Here is a 24,008-nt window from a genome sequence, read left to right as displayed (position 1 = left end):
CTGTTACTGAGTGACTTATCTACCTGTATCCTTTCAGAGCCTGTTAAAACCCAGGGCCCATATCCACAAAGTGTAGAGTAGAAAATTGGTGGTAAATGCTGAGAATTGAGACATTTTACTCCTACTTTTATGGGTAAAAATAAAAGCAGTGCATGAAGCCTTTTTAATCAGAAGAGTCCCACCTAGTCTACAGATATTTAGGATACCTCCTGAGCTATCCTAACCAGTTAAGTGTTACCAGCAGGTGTCTTGATAATGGAAAAATGCAGCGAATCAGTGGTTTCTGCGCCACATGCAATTGCTTTGGAGTTGTTAAAAGAATGTTTTGATATTTGGATTTTGATCAACCCATAAATAATCTCTAGACCAACATGCCCTTTTGACAATCATTTCACAAGGCCTATTTCAAATGATATCCCTAAATATTAATAACCACTACGCTAAAAAATAAACACCTTTTAATTTAGATGATTTAATTACCTACAGCATGTTATTTCAACGTATCCCTTTGGAGTGTAACATCATGTTGTTAAAATAAGTTGAGCAACTGAAAGCATCTAGGACTTATGTTAACTTTGATTGTGTTCAATGAAAATTATAGACCTTCTAAACTTTGAGTGCTTCAGCGAGCAGGCCTTTCTAATCAACCTGGCCTGAGTATCCTGGAAGGATACTGACCTCATTCCGTCAGTAGAGGATGCCTGGTTATTCTTTAAAAGTGCTTTCCTCACCATCTTAAATAAGCATGCCCGATTAAAAAATATAGAACCAGGAACAGATATAGCCCTTGGTTCACTCCAGACCTGACTGCCCTTGACCAGCATAAAAACATCCTGTGGCGTACTGCATTAGCATCGAATAGCCCCCACGATATGCAACTTTTCAGGGAAGTTAGTAACCAATATACACAGGCAGTTAGGAAAGCAAAGGCTAGCTTTTCAAACAGAAAATTGCATTCTGTAGCACAAATTCCCAAAAGTTCTAGGACACTGTAAAGTCCATGGAGAATAAGAGCACCTCCTCCCAGCTGCCCACTGCACTGAGGCTAGGAAACACCGTCACCACCGATAAATCCACGATAATCGAGAATTTCAATAAGCATTTTTCTACAGCCGGCAATTCTTTCCACCTGGCTACCCCTACCCCGGTCAACAGCTCTGCACCTCCCACAGCAACTTTCCCAAGCCTCCCCCATTTCTCTTTCACCAAAATCCAGATAGCTGATGTTCTGAAAGTGCTGCAAAATCTGGACCCCTACAAATCAGCTGGGCTAGACAATCTGGACCCTCTCTTTCTAAAATGATCCGCCGCAATTGTTGCAACACCTATTACTAGCCTGTTCAACCTCTCTTTCGTATAGTCTGAGATCCCCAAAGATCTGAAAGCTGCCGCGGTCTTCCCCCTCTTCAAAGGGGGAGACACTCTAGACCCAAACTGCTACAGACCTATATCTATCCTACCATGCTTTTCTAAGGTCTTCGAAAGCCAAGTTAACAAACAGATCACAGACCACTTCGAATCCCACCGTACCTTCACCACTATGCAATCTGGTTTCTGAGTTGGTCATGGGTGCACCTCAGCCACACTCAAGGTCCTAAACGATATCATAACCGCAATCGATAAAAGACAATACTGTGCAGCCGTATTCATCGACCTGGCCAAGGCTTTCGACTCTGTCAATCACCACATTCTTATCGGCAGACTCAACAACCTTGGATTCTCAAATGACTGCCTCACCTGGTTCACCAACTACTTCTCAGATAGAGATCAGTGTGTCAAATCGGAGGGCCTGTTGTCCGGACCTCTGGCAGTCTCTATTGGGTGTGCCACAGGGTTCAATTCTCGGGCCGACTCTTTTCTCTGTTTACATCAATGATGTCGCTCTTGCTGCTGGTGATTCTCTGATCCACCTCTACGCAGACGACACCGTTCTGTATACTTCTGGCCCTACTTGGGACACTGTGGACACCTCCAGATGAGCTTCAATGTCATACAACTCTCCTTCCGTGGCCTCCAACTACTCTTAAATGCAAGTAAAACTAAATGCATGCTCTTCAACCGATCGCTGCCCACACCAGCCCGCCCGCCCAGCATCACTAATCTGGACGGTTCTGACTTAGAATATGTGGACAACTACAAATACCTAGGTGTCTGATTAGACTGTAAACTATCCTTCCAGACTCATGTCAAGCATCTCCAATCCAAAATTAAATCTAGAATCGGCTTCCTATTCGCAACAAAACATTCTTTACTCATGCTGCCAAACATACCCTCGTAAAACTGACTATCCTACCGATTCTTGACTTTGGCGATGTCATTTACAAAATATCCTCCAACACTCTACTCAGCAAATTAGATGCAGTCTATCACAGTGCCATCCGTTTTGTCACCAAAGCCCCATATACTACTTACCACTGTGACCTGTATGCTCTCGTTGGCTGGCCCTCGCTTCATATTCGTCGCCAAACCCACTGGCTCCAGGTCATCTATAAGTCTTTGCTAGGTAAAGCCCCACCTTATCTCAGCTCACTGGTCACCATAGCAGCACCCACCCGTATGCACGTGCTCCAGCAGGTATATTTCATTGGTCACCCCCAAAGCCAATTCCTACTTTGGCCGCCTTTCTTTCCAGTTCTCTGCTGCCAATGACTGGAACGAATTGCAAACATCACTGAAGCTGGAGACTCATATCTCCCTCACTAACTTTAAGCTTCAGCTGTCAGACAGCTTACAGATCATTGCACCTGTACATAGCCCATCTGTAAATATCCCATCCAACTACCTCCTCCCCATATTGTTATTTATTTTTTGTTGCTCCTTTGCACCCCAGTATCTCTACTTGCACATTCGTCTTCTGCACATCTATCACTCCAGTGTTTATTAGCTAAAATGTAATTACTTCGCCACTACGGCCTATTTATTGCCTTAGCTCCCTAATCTTACCTCATTTGCACACACTGTATATAGACTTTTCTATTGTGTTATTGACTGTACCTTTGTTTATTTCATGCGTAACCCTGTGTTGTTGTTTGTGTCGCACTGCTTTGCTTTATCTTGGCCAGGTCGCAGTTGTAAATCAGAACTTGTTCTTAATTGGCCTACCTGGTTAAATAAAGGTGATTGTTTATTTTATTTTAAATGCAGCATTTTATGCAACATTATCGGCAAGTGACTTGATGCCTACTGTGCCACAGCGATTTAGAATTGTTAAATGGAAGTGACAAGTGTGTTGATACAATGGTGTATTGCGTCGTTTAGAGGATTCAGAGAGTTGACTGTCAACTTATGAAGTTAAGACCAGACAGAGGCAGCATAGAATATTTATTTTTGACAGGCAACCAATTATCTCTTAATTAATCACTAACATCCAATTCCAATCCTTACATTCGTCCCCTCTGACCTAGAAATGTCCTCGTTTCTTAATTTCAAGAGACATTATTTAGTTGTACAATATTGACATACTTTATATGTAATTACAAAAAAAACTATCCTGATAGTTATAAGAAAGCTTAGACATGGAAAAAGCATGTTTTGTTTCTCTTCTGAAAAATGCACCCATTATTTTATTTTTTAACAACAAATGCCACTGACAAAATATTTCAATAGCACAAAACACCAACAGTGTAAATTAAACATTTAGTCTGTATAATATCTTATCTTCTTTTTACACACTCAAAATGTAGTTATTTTTTCTTATTGAACCACCAAAGTCCACAAGGGTGGTCTGGTAGTCTCATGTGCAGACCACATGCACACCACAGGACCATGGCTGTGCGCACACTCATCCTCAAGACCTACTTCGGTTCCATATAGCCAGAGTCACCCTGTGGAGGCTCCTCAGAGGAGGAAAGGGAGGACCATCCTCAGTGAATTTCTTAAAAATCTAAATAGTGAAACATTAAAAAAGTTATCCTTTTTAGATTAAACTATATTAAATATATTCACGTAACCAAATAATTGATTAAAACACACTGTTTTGCAATGAAGGGCTACAGTAGCCTCAGCACTGTAGGGTAGCACCATAGTGTACCTAGGAGGCTCATGGTCTCACTCCCTTCCATAGACGTACACTGTAACTTCTGTTCTCCAACCTATCAGAGCTCTTGCAGAATGAACTGACATGTTGTCCACCCAATCAAAGGATCAGGGAATGAATTTACTACTAAAAGCACAAGCTACAGCTAGCTAGCACTTCCTTGCATAAAGTGTGGTGAGTAGTTGACTCATAGAGAGAGAGAAAGACAATAGTTGAACAGTTTTGAACAAATAAATTTGTTCCAAAATGAAGGAGACACAAGAGAAAGAGAAAGAGCTAGAGCTATATTTGATAGTATTTTTTATTTGTTTAACTTTCACTTAGCTCGCAAATGCAGCCAGCTAGTTTAGCCTACTTAAACACCCGGCTCAAACAGATTAGGATGCTATGTTAATTAGCTGGCTATGGCTATCCAACACTGGAACTCTTTCAAGTCAAGCTACATTTTTAGTTGTATTAATTATTGCCACCGGCGTCTGCTGGTGTACCTTTTAAACTGCTTATGCAGCTAGCTAGTTTAGCCTACTTAAACACCTGTCTCAAACAGAGAGGGATGCTATGTTAGCTAGCTGGCTATGGCTATCCAGCACTGGAACTCTTTCAAGTCAAGGTAAGCTTTTGGTTTTATAAATGTATTGCCACCAGGACATGCCGGCGTAACTGCTAAACTGATTCCTGACTGTACACTGCACTGCATGAATGTAGCCGTAGGTTTACAAACGTGTTAGTTCTAGTAGTTCTAGCTGACTATGATGTGACAATGATGTTGCCTGTGTGTAGCGGTTAGCGGTTATGATATGAAGGTTTGGCTTGGAAAGGTTTTTTCGCCTGATGTGTTGTGCACTGAAGTCCACAAGTGAAGGGAAAAGGTGAGAGGAGGAGAATGGCATAGATTGTTGCGAGAAGGAATTATATGTACAACGAGCTAAAGGATCATGCTGTTTTTATGTGGCTGCTATGAAAGTGAACTGTTTGGAAGCTTCACCGACTGGCAGCCTGAACGACTGGCTTGGCGGATACCAGAACGCTACCTGCCTGAATGCATAGTGCACTGTAAAGTTTGGTGGAGGAGGAATAATGGTCTGGGACTGTTTTTCGTGGGGAACCCTGCTATAGGAGACCGCTTTGAATAACCCTTTTTGGTTCTAGGTAGAACCCTTTTGGTTTCAGGTTTAGAACCCTTTTGGATTCCATGTAGGAACTTTTCCACAGAGGGTTCTACGTGGAACTCAAAGGGGTTCTACGTGGAATCAAAAAAGGGTTCTTGCTGGAACCAACAAGGTGGTTATCCTATGGGGACAGCTGAAAAAACCTTTTGGCACCATTTTTTCCTAAGCGTTTAAAGGCCCTGGTCAAAAGTAGTGCACTATAAAGGGAATAGAGTGCCATTTGGGAGGCAGCCTGTGAATTACCTTATCCATCAGTGGAAAGGATAGCTCAGAGAATAAGGTAAGAGAGGGAAGGAGGGATGAACAGAGGAGGGATGATGTAGCCGGCTGGGTGGATTACCTGGCCTGGCATGAGCTGGGGAACAAGGGATGAAATGAGACGAATAGAGGGATGGAAAAAGGGAGGGAGGAAGCCAAATTACAGGGGGAAAAGAAGGGAACACACAGAGGGAGGGTTCTACATGGCTGATTACATTGATACAGGTTTATCAGCTGCACCATAGTGTGTGTGTGTGTGTGTCCCCTAAATGATGGGTTGTGTTGTGGCTGGATCCTCCTAGCTCCTAGCTTTATACAAGGCTGTCTGTGGTTATAATGCTTTATTACATGCTATAAACACACGCATTAACATTTCTGAAGTCTTACCATAAGGTTTATAATGCAGTTGTCTCTCTATAGCCAACTTTAGCTATAGGGTCACAGCATTAAAACAACTTTGTAACTGACTTTAGTCTACCTAGGGCAAAGAAGAGAAGAATAGTTTCCCTTGCACAGGCACTTTACTTTTTATATTGGTTATGAATCGTATTATGGTGAAATGATTGAAGTAATGATGTTGTAGGGATCATAAGGATCATCAAAGTAAAGATGGAACGGATCTGTTGGTTTAGCTTAAAAACAGGCCTATAGGGGGATCTATTGAGGCCACGTAAACTATCTACTGAAACACAAAGAGAGAGTGGGAGAGAGAGAGAGAGACAAACTCTGCAGGGAGGGGTGGTGGTGCAGAGAGATAGAGAGAGAAGGGAGAAGGGGGAAAATGGCCAGAGGGTCGCTGGCATTAAGAGAGAAAAGACTAGGCATGTCCGACAAGCTAAGACAACACTTCCACCCAAAACCAAAATGGCGTCCCACCTCACTCACTGACAAGAATAAATCAAATCAAACTTTGTCACATGCGCCGAATACAACAAGTGTAGACCTTACCATGAAATGCTTACTTACAAGCCCTTAATAACCAACAGTGCAGTTCAAGAAGAGTTAATATATTTACTAAATAAACTAAAGTAAAAATAATAAAAAGTAACACAATAACAAGGCTATATACAGGGGGTACTGGTGCCGAGTCAGTGTGTGGGGGTACAGGCTAGAGGTAATTTGTACATGCCGGTAGGGGTGAAGTGACTATGCATAGATAATAAACAGCGAGTAGCAGCAGTGTACAAAACAAATGGAGTGGGGCAGTCAAATGGAGCAGTCTTATGGTTTGGGGCTAAAAGCTGTTAAGGAGCCTTTTGGTCCTAGACTTGGTGCTCCGGTACTGCTTGCCGTGCAGTAGCAGAGAAAACAGTCTATGACTAGGGTGACTGGAGTCTATGACAATTTTATGGGCTTTCCTCTGACACCGCCTATTATATACTGTAGGTCCTGGATTGCAGAAAGTTTGGCCCGCTCCACTACAGCCCCGTTGATGTTAATGGGGGCATGTTCAGCCTGCCTTTTCCTGTAGTCCACGATCAGCTCCTTTGTCTTGCACACATTGAGGGAGAGGTTGTTGTCCTGGCACCACGCTACCAGTTCTCTGACCTCCTCCCTATAGGATGTCTCATCGTTGTCGGTGATCAGGCTGTTGTGTCGTAAGCATATTTAATGATGGTGCTGGAGTCGTGTTTGGCCACGCAGTCGTGGGTGAACAGGGAGTACAGGAGGGGACTCAGTACACACCCCTGAGTGGCCCCCGTGTTGAGGATCAGCATGGCAGATGTGTTGTTGCCTACCCTTACCACCTGGGGGCGGTCCATCAGGAAGTCCAGGATCCAGTTGCAGAGGGAGGTGTTTAGTCCCAGGGTCCTTAGCTTAGTCATGAGCTTCGTGGGCACTATGATGTTGAACTCTGAGCTGTAGTCAATGAACAGCATTCTCACATAGGTGTTCCTGTTGTCCAGGTGGGAAAGGGCAGTGTGGAGTGCGATTGAGATTGCATCATCTGTGGATCTGTTGGTGCGGTATGTGAATTGGAGTAGGTCTAGGGTATCCGGGAGGATGCTGTAGATGTGAGCTATGACCCAGCCTTTCAAAGCATTTCATGGCTACCGACGTGAGTGCTACGGGGCGGTAATCATTTAGGCAGGTTACCTTAGCTTCCTTGGGTACATGGACTATGGCGGTCTGCTTGAAACATGTAGGTATTGCAGACTCAGGGAGAGGTTGAAAATGTCAGGGAAGGCACTTGCCAGTTGGTCCGCACATGCTTTGAGTACACATCCTGGTAATCCATCTGGCCTGGGCCTGTGGCTTTGTGAATGTTGACCTGTTTAAAGGTCTTGCTCACATCGGCTACCGAGAGCGTTATCACACAGTCAACCAGAACAGCTGGTGCTCTCGTGCATGCTTCAGTGTTGCTTGCCTCGAAGCCAGCATAACAGGCATTTAGCTTATCTGGTAGGCTCGTATCACCTTTTCAAAACTGCTTCAAGGGCACAGATAGATACAGGAGACAGTAAGAAGAACACCCCTTCCCCCTCTTCCCCTTTTCAACCTTTTTATAAAGTAGACAGAGTGTGATAAACAAACCTTAAGAAGAAGGAATGTTAAGCTACGACCCCAAACAATTACGCGCCAGCCCTCAGCTTTTGTGTTGAGCTGAACTCTGACCTTGGATTTACCTCAACCAATAAGGGGGCAAGCTGACACTGTTCTGTAGAGAGGTTTGATATTTGAAACGATGCCAGTGTGGGACATTCACCATGCAACCACTAGAACTACAACTGGAAGATGTATGGTTTTTTCAATGGTTCTAAAGGAGAAAACATACCAACATTGCACTGATTCAGGTGCTAGCTAACAGACAAAATCCAAGATCTAATGTGCTCCTATCAGTGATTTAGATGTGATAAACACGGCTAAAAACACAAATAAAGTGTCATCACCGTTCCACCCCGACACACATTTGTTGTATGGTTTTAACCTTCATTGTGTTTTTACTGCACAGAGAGGGCATTGCAACACATTCCTGTGTCTCTGCAGGTATGACTTGTCATCCTATCCCACACACTGTCTGTTTTATAGAAGTCAGTAAAGATTCAAGACAGCAAGGGTAGCCTCTCTCATGACAGCTTTGCAAAGTCAAACTATGGTTATCACCTTAACATTAGAAACACAAAGTATAAAATATAGCTAATATGAGACTAGCTATAGTTAGTGGGTATGGGTATTGCATGGGAAATCAGGGTATAGATCCATTTAGATCTATGTGTAACACAGTGCCTTCAGAAAGTGTTCATATGCTTTGACTTACACCACATTTTGTTACGCTACAGCCTGAATTCAAAATTGATCCAAAGAATATTGCTCACCCATCTACACACAATACCCCATAATGACAAAGTGTTTTTAGAAATGTTAGCAAATTAATTGAATACGAAATACTGAAATATTTCATTTACATAAGTATTCACACCCGTGAGTCAATACTTTATAGAAACAACTTTGGCATAGTATTTTTTTGTTTGCCCTTTACTCTTTTCAAAATTCTTCAAGCTCTGTCAAGTTGAGTGTTGATCATTGCTAGACAGCCATTTTCAAGTCAAGCCATATATTTTCAAGCCGATTTAAGTCAAAACTGTAACTAGGCCACTTAGGAACATTCAATGTCGCCTTGGTAAGCAACTCCAGTGTAGATTTGGACTTGTGTTTAAGTTTATTGTCCTGCTGAAAGGTGAATTTGTCTCCGTGTCAGTTGCAAAGCAGACTGAACCAGGATTTTCAAGGATTTTTTTGTGTGCTTATAGCTGTATTCTGTTTCTTTTTATCCTAAAAAAAACTCCCTAGTCCTTGCCGATGACAAACATTCCCATAACATAATGCAGCTACCATCATGCTTGAAAATATGAAGAGTGGTACTCAGTGATGCCCAAAGCTTAACGCTTTGTATTAATGACAAAACGTTTTTTGCAGTATTACTTGAGTGCCTTATGGCAAATAATAATGGCCCTGACTGTATAGTTTATAGGTCTCCTAACGCTCTCATTATAAAGGCCTTAGGTTATAGGTTATATGACCTGAGAAGAAACCCAAGGAGAGGAAGAAGGAGAGAGAGAGAGAGAGAGAGCGAGAGAGAGCGAGAGAGAGAGAGAGAGAGAGAGACACAGAGGATAATATGAGGAAGGGGCAGTTCAGAACTCCTCTGGGTGTCATATGAGAGGTACAGGAGTAGGGAGGGAGAGAGAGAGAGAGAGAGAGAGAGAGAGAGAGAGAGAGAGAGAGAGAGAGAGAGGCTGGACTGCAGCCCTAGGTAGCCCACTTCCATCCACCCACACAAAAAAGTGAAAACAGAGAACACAGTCGGAACAGAGAGAGGGGGAAAGCGAGACAGAAAGGTGGAGAGAGAGAAAGAGAGAGAGAGAGAGAGAGGGAGGGAGAAAGAGCGAGAGAAGGAGAGAGGGAATAGATAGAAACCTTTGCTTCTTGCATCTTACAGATCTAAGGCATGTTCCCCTGACTGAGAAAGTGCAGCAAGACGTAGAGAGATTAATTTCATTTTTTTTATTTAACCTTTATTTAACTAGGCAAGTCTGTTAAGAACAAATTCTTATTTGCAATGATGGCCTGCCAAAAAGCCATCCTGCGGGGACGAGGGCTGGGATTTGAAATATAAATTTATGCAATGGGAACCTCCCCAGAAAGGAGAGACAGGTTAAAAGAGATAAAAGAGATGGGCTTGGCAATGATAGGGGCAGCAACCTTAAAGAAGAAAGGGTCTAAACCATCGGACCCAGATGTTTTTTGGGGGTCAATTTTCAGGAGCTCCTTTAGTACCTCGGATTCAGTGACTGCCTGCAGGGAGAAACTTTGTAGCGGGGCAGGGGGGAAAACAGGGAGAAGCATCGGGGTAGTTGCATTAGAAGGGGTGGGAGATGAGGAAATGTTGGACGGACAAGGAGGCATGGCTGAGTCAAATTGGAATCCTGACTTGATGAAGTGGTGATTAAAGAACTTAGCCATGTGTTTCTTGTCAGTAACAACCACATCATCAACATTAAGGGACACGGGCAGCTGTGAGGAGGAGGGTTTATTCTCCAGGTCTTTAACCGTTTTCCAGAACTTCTTGGGGTTAGACCCACAGAGAGAATTGCTCCTTAAAGTAACTAACTTTGGCCTTACGGATAGCCTGTCAGCCTGAGAATTTGTGTGCCGAGCCTTTCACAAAATGCAATTTTTGAGGTGGAGTAACTCTGCAAGATCACGGTCGAACCAGGGGCTGAACCTGGGGGAGTGTTTGTTAACAATACCACTGAAAATATCAAAATAGAAGGTCGAAGCGTCTTCGACAGGGGGGATCAAGCTGTTTCTATACCATTTTACAGAGGCCAGTTCATGAATGAAGGCTTGCTCATTAAAGTTTTTTAGCAAGCATCTATAACAAATCAGGACAGGTCGTTTCACTGAGCAGCCATTACGAACACAGGCTGTAAAACAGTGATCACTAAGGTCATTACAGAAAACACCAGACTGATACCTATCAGGATTATTTGTGAGGATAGCATCAAGAAGAGTAGCCTTTTCTGGGTGTTTGGAGTCATACCTTGTGGGATTGGTAATAATCTGAGAAAAATGTATGGAGTCCCATTGCTTTAGGACTTGTTCAGGTGGTTTAAGTATGTCCTGGTTTAGGTCACCTAGCATGACACATTCAGACTTAGTGTAAGGGGCCAGGAGAGAGTTTAAGGCAGGTAGGGTACAGGCTGGTGCTGATGGAGGACGATAGCACCCAGCAACAGTCAACAAACAGCTATTTGAAAGTTTAATACTTAAAACCGGCAAATCAAATTGTTTGGGGACAGACTTGGTGTTCCTTGGTAAAGACTGCCACTCCCCCACCTTTGGAAGATCTGTCTTGCCGAAAAATGTTATTACCAGAAAGGTTAACATCAGTATTCAAAACACTCTTCCTTAATCACATCTCAGTAATGACCAACACATCTGGATTGGAGCTGTGAACCCACACTTCCAATTGATCCAGTTTAGGTAATAAGCTTCTTGTGTTAACGTGCAGAAACCCAGGCTTTTACGAGAGCAGAAATCAGTGAAGCAGATATCAGAGCACTAGTCAGAATTGGGGCTAGCAACAGTAGATGGGCCAGGGTGTACATGCACATTTCCAGATATCATCAACAGTAATACCATCAAGGCACTGCATAGGACTGTGAGAGCTCTGCAGTGCTGATTTATGACATCTGCATCAGATGGCAACAAGATCATATTGTACAGCAATTTCATCAGGTAACAATAAACACCGGATCTCTCTCACTCACTCACACACACACACACACACACACACACACACACACACACACACAGGATACTGCCTGCTGCCTACGCTTTGGCTTTTGCATTTCAAAACAGATGATTTTCAAAAGTGTTTTAAAATATATTTTCCTTCTTTATTATTTTCACTTAGCCCTGCCGGCCATATTTTTTTGAAACCGGTGCTTTTTTTTCTACCACTTTGAACATTCAGATCTTCATGTTTTTAGGAAGTCACCGCTAAGAACTGAACTTTCCTAAATAGCTGTTCCGAGCACATAAATGTCTCCTATTTTGTTTAACCCCAGGGAGCATATATTAACCCTCAATAAAACCTGTGACTATCTCAACCATCTAAGGTCATTTAGATTTAGGTATGTAAGTGTTACCTCTGGCGCTTTTTACCCTTCACTGAAATACACACACAATGCACACACACACACACAAACACACACACGCCATTGGGCACCTACAGCCTTCTATTGCATTCCACCCCCTTGGGCCATGCATATCCACACAGGGAGTAGGGGAGGGTGAGGAGAGGGTGGAGGTAGGAACCACAAATCAAAAGTGATCAGTTAGTGGAGGAATGTTCTACACTCGTTCTACACTCTACACAAAGTGTTCCAAAAGAGTTATTCGGCCTCTGAAAGGGTTCTACATGCAACCCAAAAGGGTTCTACATAGAACCAAAAGGGTTCAACCTGGAACCAAACGGGTTCTACGTGCAACCAAAAAGGGTTCTTTAAAGGGTTCTCCTACTGGGGTCAGCCCGAAGAACCCTTTAAGGTTCTAGATAGCACTTCTTTTTTTTTGTTGTAGAGGTGACACCTGCGGAGAGGAAGAGACCCCGACATGTTCTGCCAGGCAGCGAATTCCACCCGAGAGCGAGGGAGGGATAAGAGGGAGGGATGACAGAAAGGAGGAGGGGGGGGGGGCTAAGATAAAGGACAAAAGTATCAACGTAAACATTCCAATGACGAGAGCAGAAGAGGGCTAGACGTGCACACACACAAACACACTCCCCGTGACTCCATGTGTCTTGAACAAGACACAGAATATACACAACTGCCTGTTGGTACTATTCCCCCGGAGACAAACTCCAAACAACTTTATCCATATCATCTGAGTGATTTAATTCCTAACAACAATGGCTAGCAACATGACGGATGGACGTGTAAACAGACCAATAGGATAATAAACTCCCGATTCAAAGGAATTACAATTTCGGGTTTTATGAAGCCTTTATAAACCCTTCATGAGACCTTCATAGATGCTTCACGAGTCATTCATAAACAAATGTCATACTATAGGTTGTAAGTGCCACATGTTCAGTAAGGACCCAACAAGTAAAAGTGACAATCTACCTACCGATAGGTGAGTCAAATGTTGATACGCTCTATCGGTGTTGATGTGGCCATGACGTGTCTGAGATAGCTCCTATCTATTTGAAGAGAACTGGGAAGATAGCCAGACTGACGCTATCTTGACAAAATCCCCATTCTATTTGTCACCTTTAGAAAACTCTCACTACTAAATATCTTTCTATGACATTCTGAGCAGTGGAGGGATGAACTCTCGTTTTCACTCAAACACCCTAGATGCCACTTTCTGCAGTTTAAAAAATATATTTAAAAAAATCCTGTTCCTCCTGTCATGTAAACCACGGCTTAATCTCACCCTCCTCCACCGCTCCTCTCCTTTCTTCATGCGTGTGTGAAAAACAGTTTGCCATCAGCTGCGTCAGACATCAGTCCAGCACTTCCTCCGTGGAGTGTTCATAGACTGACGCGATGTTCTGTTTTCAGACCGAATAATTTTGTACCCATCTATCAAAACTGTTCATTTAGGGGCAAACCCAAACTTCCACTCAAATTGAATTTATGCTTATCAAAGTCTGATTTGGCTCGTTTGAACAGAAGTGTGTGACTGTGTGAAGACACTGTGTGACCCTGTGTGAGTGTGTCAATGTTATCTCCAAACCCTGTGGATAGGGGTGTGATAAAGACATGTTATCTGTCTGCAGTAGCAGGGAGAGAGACGGACGGATAGGGGAGAAGGATGAGAGAGAGGAGATAGAGAGGGGGAGGGTGGAGGGGAATGGTAAGAAGACGAGAGAATGAAAGAGAAAGAGTGCAAGAGAGAGAGCGAGCGAGAGACAGCGAGAGAGAGAGACTCCTTACATGCTCCACCACCTCTCTGAGATACAGTAGGGTTGAGATTGGAACCACTTTGCTATCTCTGGTTAGTCTGGTTAACCACATAAACTCCTCTAACCACACACACACACACACACACACACACACACACACACACACACACACACACACACACACACACACACACACACACACACACACACACACACACACACACACACACACACACACACACACACACACACACACACACACAGGATCTCGGGATACCTACCACAAAACTGTTACCATGGAGATGCCCACTGTCCCACTATTTAGAGGACCACCCGATGAAGTCATCCGTCACTCACTCAGGCCACACTCCCCAGGACAACAAAGAGGTAGGAGGTTGGACTAATGTATTGACTTACGCTTGATAGGCTGACCACCATTGAGGGTGGTAGTACAACAGCCAGGTCACCCGTCCATGTCTGAGGACGTCGGGAGATTTACATGGAAACTGGCCACTAGGGTCAACAGTGAGCATTGTTACCATCAAGTAGTTTCAGTTTTACTAGGTCGTTGCGGGAGGGGATGGCGGATGGGCATAAGCATAAGCATCTGCCTCTGACTCTAGATGTTGAAAGTTCTAAGCCTCACCCAAGCCTTGAACATGACCTTAATCATTCTGAGTTAATGCCTAACCTTAAGATTTCGGGGTTAATGCCTAAACTTAACTTTAACTTAGACGACTTCGTTGACAATAAGGGATATAGGGAGGGACCTTTTTTTAAATAATTAATCCCCATTAACTAACCACAATAATAAAAATTCTCAAGTGGAACCACAAGAGAAGGACCAGACGGACTGGGCAAAAGCCCAAAGACGGAGAAAAACAATACTTACAGTATGTACAGTGGCAAGAAAAAGTATGTGAACCCTTTGGAAGGACCTGGATTCCTGCATAGATTGGCCGTAACATTTTATCTGATCTTCATCTAAGTCACAACAATAGACAAACACGAATTAAACTAATAACACACAAACAAGTATACGTTTTCAGGTCTTTATTGAACACACTGTGTAAACATTCACAGTGCAGGGTGGGAAAAGTATGTGAACCCTTGGATTTAATAACTGGTTTGGCAGCAATAACCGCAACCAAACATTTTCTGTAGTTGCGGATCAGACCTGCACAACAGTCAGGAGAAATTTTGGACCATTCCTCTTTCCAAAACTGTTTCAGTTCAGCAGTATTCTTGGGATGTCTGGTGTGAACTGCTCTCTTGAGGTCATGCCACAGCATCTCAATCGGGTTGAGGTCAGGACTCTGACTGGGCCACTCCAGAAGGCGTATTTTCTGCTGTTGAAGCCATTCTGTTGTAGATTTACTTCTGTGTTTTGGGTTGTTGTCATGTTGCATCCCCCAACTTCTGTTGAGCTTCAATTGGCAGTCAGATAGCCTTACAATCTCCTGCAAAATGTCTTGACAACCCTGGGAATTCATTTTTCCGTCGATCGTAGCAAGCTGTCCAGGCCCTGAGGCCCCAAACCATGATGCTCCCTCCACCATACTTTACAGTTAGGATGAGGTTTCAATGTTGGTGTGCTGTGCCTTTTTTTCTCCACACATAGTGTTGTGTGTTCCTTCCAAACAACTAAACTTTAGTTTCATCTGTCCACAGAATATTTTGCCAGTAGCGCTGTGAAACATTCAGGTGCTCTTTAACTAACCTCAGACGTGCAGCAATGTTTTTTTTAGACAGCACTGTCTCCTTCCGTGGTGTCCTCCCATGAACATAATTCTTGTTTAATGTTTTACGTATCGTAGAATCGTCAACAGAGATGTTAGCATGTTCCAGAGATTTCTGTATGTCTTTAGCTGACACTCTAGAATTCTTCTTAACCTCATTGAGCATTCTGCGCTGTGCTCTTGCAGTCCTCTTTGCAGGACATCTACTCCTAGGTAGAGTAGCAATAGTGCTGAACTTTCTCCATTTATAGACAATTTGTCTTACTGTGTACTGATGAACATCAAGGCTTTTAGAGATACTTTTGTAACCCTTTCCAGCTTCATGTGAGTCAACAATTCTTGATCTTCTGAGATCTCTTTTGTTCAAGGCATGGTTCACATCAGGCAATACTTCTTGTGAATAGCAAACACATTTTGTGAGAGTTTTTTATAGAGCAGGGCAGCTCTAACCAACATCTCCAATCTCGTCTCATTGATTGGACTCCAGGTTAGCTGACTCCTGACTCCAATTAGCTTTTGGAGAAGTCATTAGCCTAGGCGTTCACATACCTTTTCCAACCTACACTGGGAATGTTTAAATGATGTATCCAATATAGACAAGAAAAATACAATCATTTGTGTGTTGTTAGTTTAAGCACACTGTGTTTGTCTATTGTTGTGACTTGGATGAAGATCAGGTCAAATTGCATAACCAATTTATGCAGAAATCTACGTAATTCCAAAGGGTTCACATACTTTCTCTTGCCAATGTATCTACCCTTTCAGCTGCTTGTAGTGACACACACACTGTTTTCGTCTTTAGAATAGACTGTTTCGATCATGCAGGGTGTAGATCGGCTAAATACTCTAGCATGATGAGGAAGTCTGCTTGGGACCGGGAGACTTGGTTAGTTCACAGAGCAACCATCACCTAGGCTTTAACTCATGAGGTCAATTCTCCCTTAGCTACAATGGTTGCTTGGAATGTGATTGTCTCAGTCTTAGTACAAAGACCAGGGCATCAAGAGTTCCTTTTGCAATCAAACCTTCATAGAAAGTTGCTTGTAAATTATGTATGTGTTGATGAATTACCAGTAAATCAGAAGAATTAATGAATTTCTAAGAAAGTGTAAACTATGACTTTAACTATGACTATAATCATCATTAAATTCTGATAACATTACCATACAAATTTGGCAGCACAAAAATCAAGGGAATATGGCAATACTGGTGGCTACATACTATTGTTGAAAGTATTGCAGTATGTACAAACTTCACATCGGAATGTTCTTGAGCACAACTATTACAATGACATGTAGGCCTACACCGTACAGTGAAGGAATTGCTCTCAGGTGTGGCTGGAGTCATGGGTCGTCTTAATTACGTTTTGAATATTCATAAGGGGCGGGTTTGGAGCTTTCACAAATTTGAGCGGGCTCTACCAAAAATGCAGTGATCTATTCCGTCCCAATTTCTCCTGAACAGACAGCATAAAAATGATTCAATAAATACTATTGTTGTAACTCATTCATGGGGATAAATTATGTACACTTTAACTCTGTAACTTATTTTAAAATGAGAATCATAATAATAGTAAGAATTCCATCTCTACTGTCACTGTGTGATGTTGAAATAAAGAATACTTCCAAATGCGTAAAACTCAAATTATGCATGAAAAGTGAGTCAGCAATTTGACTGGTGAGCTCTTGTAATCAGCGTTCAAAAGTATACGGACAATGTCCAATTAACACAAGACAAATATTTAAATTCCCCCAAAAGAGGATGGGTGATTTTCTGAGAAGGCATTACCCAATGAATCCAGCATAAACCAGGCACAGTGTGCAATGTCATAGACAAAACTGCAGCGAGCGAGAAAAAACTACACTGTGCGTGAATATGTTGTGAATTATTTACAATAATAATAATAATAATAATAAAAAACTTTCTTCACATGTCTATATATATTTTGAAATACATGTAGATGATGCAAGCGCCTGATAGAAGCATTTGAAATAGCCTACATATAGCCCAAGGATACAGAATGTATGGACTGTGCGAGCACTCCACTCTGCGCAATAGAGCTGTGCATGTCCGTTAGTCTACACCGAGCCTGGTCATGCATGCTATTGTTTGCCACAATGTTGCCCTAAATTCTACATCTCAGGCTTGCAATGCAGCTATAGAAGAAGAAGAAAAACGTCAAGGCTGTAGCCGCATAATGTGTTTGAAGATTATTATACATGCGCACACTTGATTCGAGAGGCACTAGAAGTTGAGGAAACACATCGCACTTACCCCGAATGTCGCTTCTACTGCCCAGCTGACAGCGAGTACACAAATCCTATCAAATAAATAAACAATTATATATTCGTCTGCTTTTTCAAATAATCCAATTCGCAGTCCTAATAACTTTGTAAGAAAGTATTCGCTCTATATAGTTTGGCTATGCAGAACAGCTGATAAGCAATGTCAAACTATACCACTATGGCAACATATAATTTGTAGCTAAAATAAACGCACCAGAATTTCATTTTGAATCACGGCTGGAAGAGAAAACTCAGGTAGTTTTCCTGTAGTGCTCCCCCAGTCCCGTCTTCCCTCCTAGCCGCCGCTACAAGTGCCTAGACGAGCTCATTGAAGAATCCAAAAAGCGTCTCTGTTTCGGGAAATACGAGAAGAGAGAGGCACTAGAAGTGCAATTTCAAAAAAAAGGGGGTTAGAATCACGCACCAAACGGTTCTTTTCGTTAGCTACTAGTTCAAATAGTTAGGTAATTTCGTCGGTTTGCGCTATAAATTATAAGGAAAGTTTAAACTCACCAAAGTTCAGTTGTGAAAACGTTCGTCCCCCGCCGGACTTGTTTCACGCACCGCAACTGCTTCGCAGTGCATGAGAGCAGAGGAGAGAGGTGGGGCTTAGCCATGTCACTCATATTCCATAGCCTACCTTTACCCACTTGTTACCAGTTTAACGCACAAGTTAGAAAGCCCTATTAGTTTACACTGTAACTACTCGAATAAAGTGATTACAAGCGAATTAAACGTTCTTTTGATGTTCCAATTCGATTAAATAGGAGATCAAATATACATTTCGTGTGACAGGCTATGAATGTTGAATGTTGAACGGTGAACGCTGAAAACACTTGTGATACCTTGAGTTTATATCTTGGGTTTGGATGCTTTTATAGGCCGAAAGATGGTAAAACTGCACTATTCAACTGCAAAAGAGGAGAAAAACGAATGAATAACTGACCACTCGTCAAGAAAATGTGATTTTTGTGGAATTGTCTACATAATTCCCTACATTCCCTGACCTTTCCAAAAACGCGTCAAGTATTCCCCTAAATCAGTATGGTAATGACATGCAACATGTTAGGATGACGTTTTAAACTGTCAAGTAAATATTCGAGGCTGTGTAAAAACAGATGATTGTAACCTGAGGCAACGAAAAATTGCCCCGACACTGGTGAGTGTATGTTTGCAACTGTAAAAAAAAGAAAAAGAAAAAAGACCTACACCGAAATATAACTACTTATTAGTTGTATATCTTAGCATACAAACAAAACAATCTTTCGTTTTTGGGGGGTTTGTTTGAAAGTTGTGGGATATTGCACAGTATATCACACACAAGACCTGTTGAAGCAAGTGTCAGGGGCATGCGCATTGATCCAAAGTAGATCCGGCTGTAGCAGGCTGGCAAGTCGATAGAGGAAAAAGTCAGTCAGGGGTTTGCAGAAGCGAACGGTCCCACGACTGGAAAGCTCGGAGTCGCCACAAGAATCTGTCTACTGCGTTCTGAAAATTATTCTGTTCTTTAACCGAGTTAGCAGAAGAACATGACAATTCTCTGATGTGTTTTTTTTTGGTAGAATTTGTCAATGTTTAGTTGAGGCAGAATTGTTAAAAAAAAAAAAAAAATGAATAAAAACTTGAAGAGTCTGCGAAATCTCGCGGTGGGGTTGGTGCTCGTAACCCTGTGTATCATGGTCCAGGAGTCGGAATCAGCGGTGAGTAGCCAGCCTACAATTACTTTCACACACTTGTCGATGTATTTCTAATGAAATCTAACCAATTCAAACCGTTAAAACAGCGACAGGTTGCTTCAAACGGGCCGGACTCCAAACCCACCCGCGTCTTGTTGGCGAAAGTGTATAAATAGAGGGGATACTTTATAACAAGTGTTCATTTTCTGCCCCAGGTCTAATAATAAGTCTCATGTTGTAGCCTACTTTTACCAAAAATGTGTTTTAAACTTTTATTGCATGAATAATTATAATAATTATATATTTACACGGATGGTCCGTGTGTTATTATAGCGTTATTGCACAGTTACGAACAAGCTCCATTCCAGGGACCATTTGTCCGCGTTCGTTTTGTAGTTGTTCAGAGTTCTGAGGGAAGGAGTGCGGGCCACCGGCGCCCGGCTGTAGCGCACATACATTTTTTTCTAGATCTGTTCTGCACCGGCCGACTTGTAAGAAGCTGTGGATTTTCCTACTTTTTGTCCATTAATGTCAGTGGAAAAGATTTTCTTGCAAGAAATTTGGCCGTGGCCCTCCTTGTAGAGTGGATACTGTTACAATGCGCACAGTTGCGATTATGTAGCCTGTTTCTTTTGTATTTTTTGGGGGGTGCCATTTAAATTTAACTTTGAATAGAACATTGCAAGTAGAGAGAATGAGGGTTTTGCGTTGCTTGTTAAAAAGTGAGAGTTAACATTATCCGCTGTCACTGAGTATTGGGGCGCATCACATCACACATGATGTCCAAGGTTACAACGTTTGAATGTTTTACCCCCAAAACTCTTCCATGTCACAGGTACTCAATGAACGCATGTGATATTAAACAACAACCTATTTTACATGACACAAAGTTGACATTAAAGGGACTCAAATTAAAAGTTAATTTATACAATTTATTTATTCATCAGGTAGTAGTAGTAGCAGTGTATGCATCAGTATTTCTATTTAGTCATAAACAATATTAATAGTAATTAATTAATTGGTCATTTGCTCATAATTAACATAAATTAGCAAATGCTCTTCACAGTGAGTGACATAGCAAATGCTCTTCACAGTGAGTATGCAGTGAGCTTTGTTTATTTTCCACCTGAAAAAGCAACAAAATAACATTTTTTTGTCCCGGAACAATTCAGTCAATGCTTAAATGCATTTCAACGAGACAGTGACAGGAAGTAAAAATCAACATGTAGACATTCTCTCTCTCTCTCTCTTGCTCTCTCTCTTTCTCTCGTCAAAAATCTAAGTATAACAGTACTTTACTATCCTATGGAAATTAATATCCTTTTTCATTCATATTGATAACACACTCATTGCTCACTGCACTCACAAGGTCAGACACAACCGGCACTGCTCTCTTGCAGTGGAGAGAGTGAACTGAACTAGTCTTCTCAGGTGAGATACCGAGGTGTGGCTAGCTGTCAGAGCTAGAGGCAGAACAGAGACAGCTAAACCTACAGTAGTACCACAGACTACATTAATAAGCTATGCAACGAACCACTGACACAGGGTAATAAATCACCAGCTTATGGTTAAGGTTAGTACCGAGGTCAGGTTTAATTAGGGCCAATCTGATTCTAGATCTGTGGTTGAGGCGTGACGTCCGAGCGCCTTCCACTTCCCAGAGTGTGTCATTGTTGTCAAGGAGTTTCAAACAGAGGTGGAAGGAATGATGGACTCGTCCCTGTGCTCTGATTGGAGAGAGAGTTCCACTGTCTCTCTGGAATGTGCTTTATGTAGGGAAAGGACCGCCCCCTTTGAGACTCCCATAGAATGAGGTGAAGAGGGAGAGAGAGAGAGAGGTAAAGGAGGGAATAAAGACAGAGAGGGAGGAGAGATGTAGTAAAGGGTCAATGAGGAAGATAGAAATAACTCAGGGACGAGGAAAGAGAAGAGAGGACAGGAATGGAACAGAAAGGGAATATAGAGGAGGAGATGTAAGGAGTGCTGAAGGAAGAGTACAAGTAGAAAGCTATGGAGGACACGAGGGACAGTATTGCCACCTTGCCAGAGAAGACTGACATGTGTGTTGTGTCTTCGGTGAGCATGTGGAATCCTATGTCTGTTCACAGTGCAGGAGAAAGAGTGTGAGGGAGAAAGAGAGAGAGAGAGAGAGAGCGAGAGAGGGGGGGGGGGGGGGAGAGATGGAAGGAGAGAGAGAACGAGAGGTGTAGGAAAGAGAGAACAAGAGGAAGGGAGATGAGAGAATTTGACTTCAGTCAAGTCGGGCCTCCCTATATCTACTTACTGTAAGAACTAAATGTGTTTGGCAGCAGGCGGGCATCTCAGTGGGAATGGATGGACCATTAGAGTTCTCTCCTCTACGTGTGGACCAACTGACTTATTTCTGCATGTAGTGTCCTCAAAGCTTTTTTCCCCCTCCGTGTGTGATATAAGAAGAGTTGGCCCGCATCCCAAATGGCACCCTATTCCCTATAGGGCTCTGGTCAAAAGTACTGAACTATATAGCGACTAGGGTCAGTGTGTGATATAAGAAGAGATACATACGTTCAGGGTAGTTCCTACCCAGGCCCTAGTTAAAAGTAGTGCACTATGTAGGGAATAAGGTGCTGTTTGGGACACACCCTAAATGAAAGCTCAGCTCACCATGTAGGCTATTGAAGTTCAATGCATACTGAAAAGTAGCTGTTTTGGTGGAGGTTATTATATGAAGAACCTTGTTCCTATAGAAATGCCCACATGTGACTGTGAACACACCCTTTCTCTCTCTCTCTCTCTCTCTCTCTCTCTCTCCGAAGTAATTCCCATTGGGTTCCCTTGGAATTCCCATTCCACTCTCAGCGTTCCCAAATCCCATGTCCCTCAATGTGCCCCTCTAGTGGAGGGTGTGTGTATTGGTCATCTGACCTGGAATTCATACACTGTATGGTGACTGAATTTGCTTTGGAATTCTGGAAATTGGATTAGTGTAGCTACCCTCCCCCCTCTTTTTTCTCTCTCTCGTTCTCTCTCTCTCAGTCTCTGTCCCTCTCTCTTACTCTTTAGCTCCCTCCCTCCCCCTTTCTCTCAATGGCACTACCATTCCTCTTAAATATGTTTTTCATGATCCAAATCAGTGTCTATTGTGAGGCTTTGTAAATAGTATGCTTATTGTTATTTTGTATATTGTTCACTCTCTAGTAATAACAGACTCATTCCGTACATTGCAGTTTCCTGGCTTAGTCATTGGTAGCCCATGCTCTTATATGAGTGTGTACGGATAGCCATCTCCAGTTTTCAGCTGTAATTTATACCATAGCGGTCTGCTTTGAACCTGTCATACCCGAGAGCACCTCTATTCCCCATTCCTTCAAAGGGCACAGGGGTGTGAATAGGGGGCACACACACACACACCTCAGAGGTGACCCCTGTCACAGGTGGAGTTAGTGTAGCGTAGCCTCTGCCTCTGCCTCTGTCTCTCTCTCTCTCTCTCTCTCTCTCTCTCTCTCTCTCTCTCTTTCTCTCTCTATCATTATGGCTAGCAAGCATCTGTATGTATGGGTGTGTATAGCCATACCCACCACCTCAGAGTGGAAATCCCAGACAGCCTCCCAACTCAAGAGAAGTGAAAGGAGAGGGAAAACGGTAAAGGAGGGCGTGAGGGCTGTTGAGGGGTAAGGAAAGCAGGCTCCCCGTTCTCTCTTCTTTCACGTTTTTCTCTTTCGTTTCTTTAATCATTGCTCTTTCTTCACCGCATTTTATGTCCACCAGACCCTCTCTTTTTCTCCGTTGGCTTTCTATGCCGCTCTCTCTTTCCCTTTCGCCTCTCCTCCCCCCCTTTTCTTCCCTCTCTCCTGGAAGGCATGCAAATTCCATCTTTATCTCACCTGCTGGGAGGAGAGGGAGGAGGGAAGGAGAGAGGAAAGGAGGAGAGGAGGGCCTCACCACCCGTTTCACAGGCAGCCGGCGCAAGCCAACGGGTTTTAAAAACACACAAACACATTCAAGACTTGCGCACACACATACCCATGTTGCTCTCTTTCAATCTCAGTTTTGATGGCTAGGCAAAAGCAGTGGTGGAAAAATATCCCAATACTCATACTTGAGTAAAAGTAAAGATACCTTAATAGAAAATGACTCAAGTAAAAGTGAAAGTCACCCAGTAAAATACTACTTGAGTAAAAGTCTAAAAGTATTTGGTTTGAAATATACTTACGTATCAAAAGTAAATGTAATTGCTAAAATATACTTAAGTATCAAAAGTACAAGTATTATTTATTATTATTATTTTATTATTTTAATATACGGATAGCCAGGGGTACGCTACAACACTCAGACATCATTTACAAATGAAGCATGTGTTTAGTGAGTCCTCCAGATCAGAGGCAGTAGGCGTGCGCATCGATGTTCTCTTGATAATTAACTAGGGATGCACGATATATCGGTGAAA

General features: G+C 42.6%; 2 protein-coding genes across 5 annotated transcripts in view; one reads left to right on the top strand and one right to left on the bottom strand.

Annotated features, from left to right (window-relative positions):
* LOC139378814 (collagen alpha-6(IV) chain-like) overlaps positions 1-18,496 on the bottom strand; it is a 166,629-nt gene extending 148,133 nt beyond the window's left edge. For all 4 annotated transcript variants that reach the window (XM_071121334.1, XM_071121336.1, XM_071121333.1 and 1 more), the window contains exons 1-3: positions 18,420-18,496; positions 18,121-18,287; positions 17,896-17,941 (exon numbers count right to left, since the gene is read on the bottom strand). In XM_071121334.1, coding sequence (XP_070977435.1) covers positions 17,896-17,941; positions 18,121-18,131 — 57 coding nt within the window. In that variant the 5' untranslated portion in view covers positions 18,132-18,287; positions 18,420-18,496. The remainder of the gene's footprint in view (positions 1-17,895; positions 17,942-18,120; positions 18,288-18,419) is intronic.
* Positions 18,497-19,310: 814 nt separating this feature from the next.
* The window catches only part of LOC139378815 (collagen alpha-5(IV) chain-like), a 96,567-nt gene continuing 91,869 nt past the window's right edge, over positions 19,311-24,008 (top strand). The window contains exon 1 of the mRNA XM_071121337.1: positions 19,311-19,606. Within this exon, the coding sequence (XP_070977438.1) occupies positions 19,517-19,606 (90 nt within the window). The 5' untranslated portion in view covers positions 19,311-19,516. The remainder of the gene's footprint in view (positions 19,607-24,008) is intronic.

This window comes from Oncorhynchus clarkii, chromosome 21 (genome assembly GCF_045791955.1).
Source record: "Oncorhynchus clarkii lewisi isolate Uvic-CL-2024 chromosome 21, UVic_Ocla_1.0, whole genome shotgun sequence".
Lineage (NCBI taxonomy): Eukaryota > Metazoa > Chordata > Actinopteri > Salmoniformes > Salmonidae > Oncorhynchus > Oncorhynchus clarkii.
This window is presented reverse-complemented; position numbering and strand designations above follow the sequence as displayed.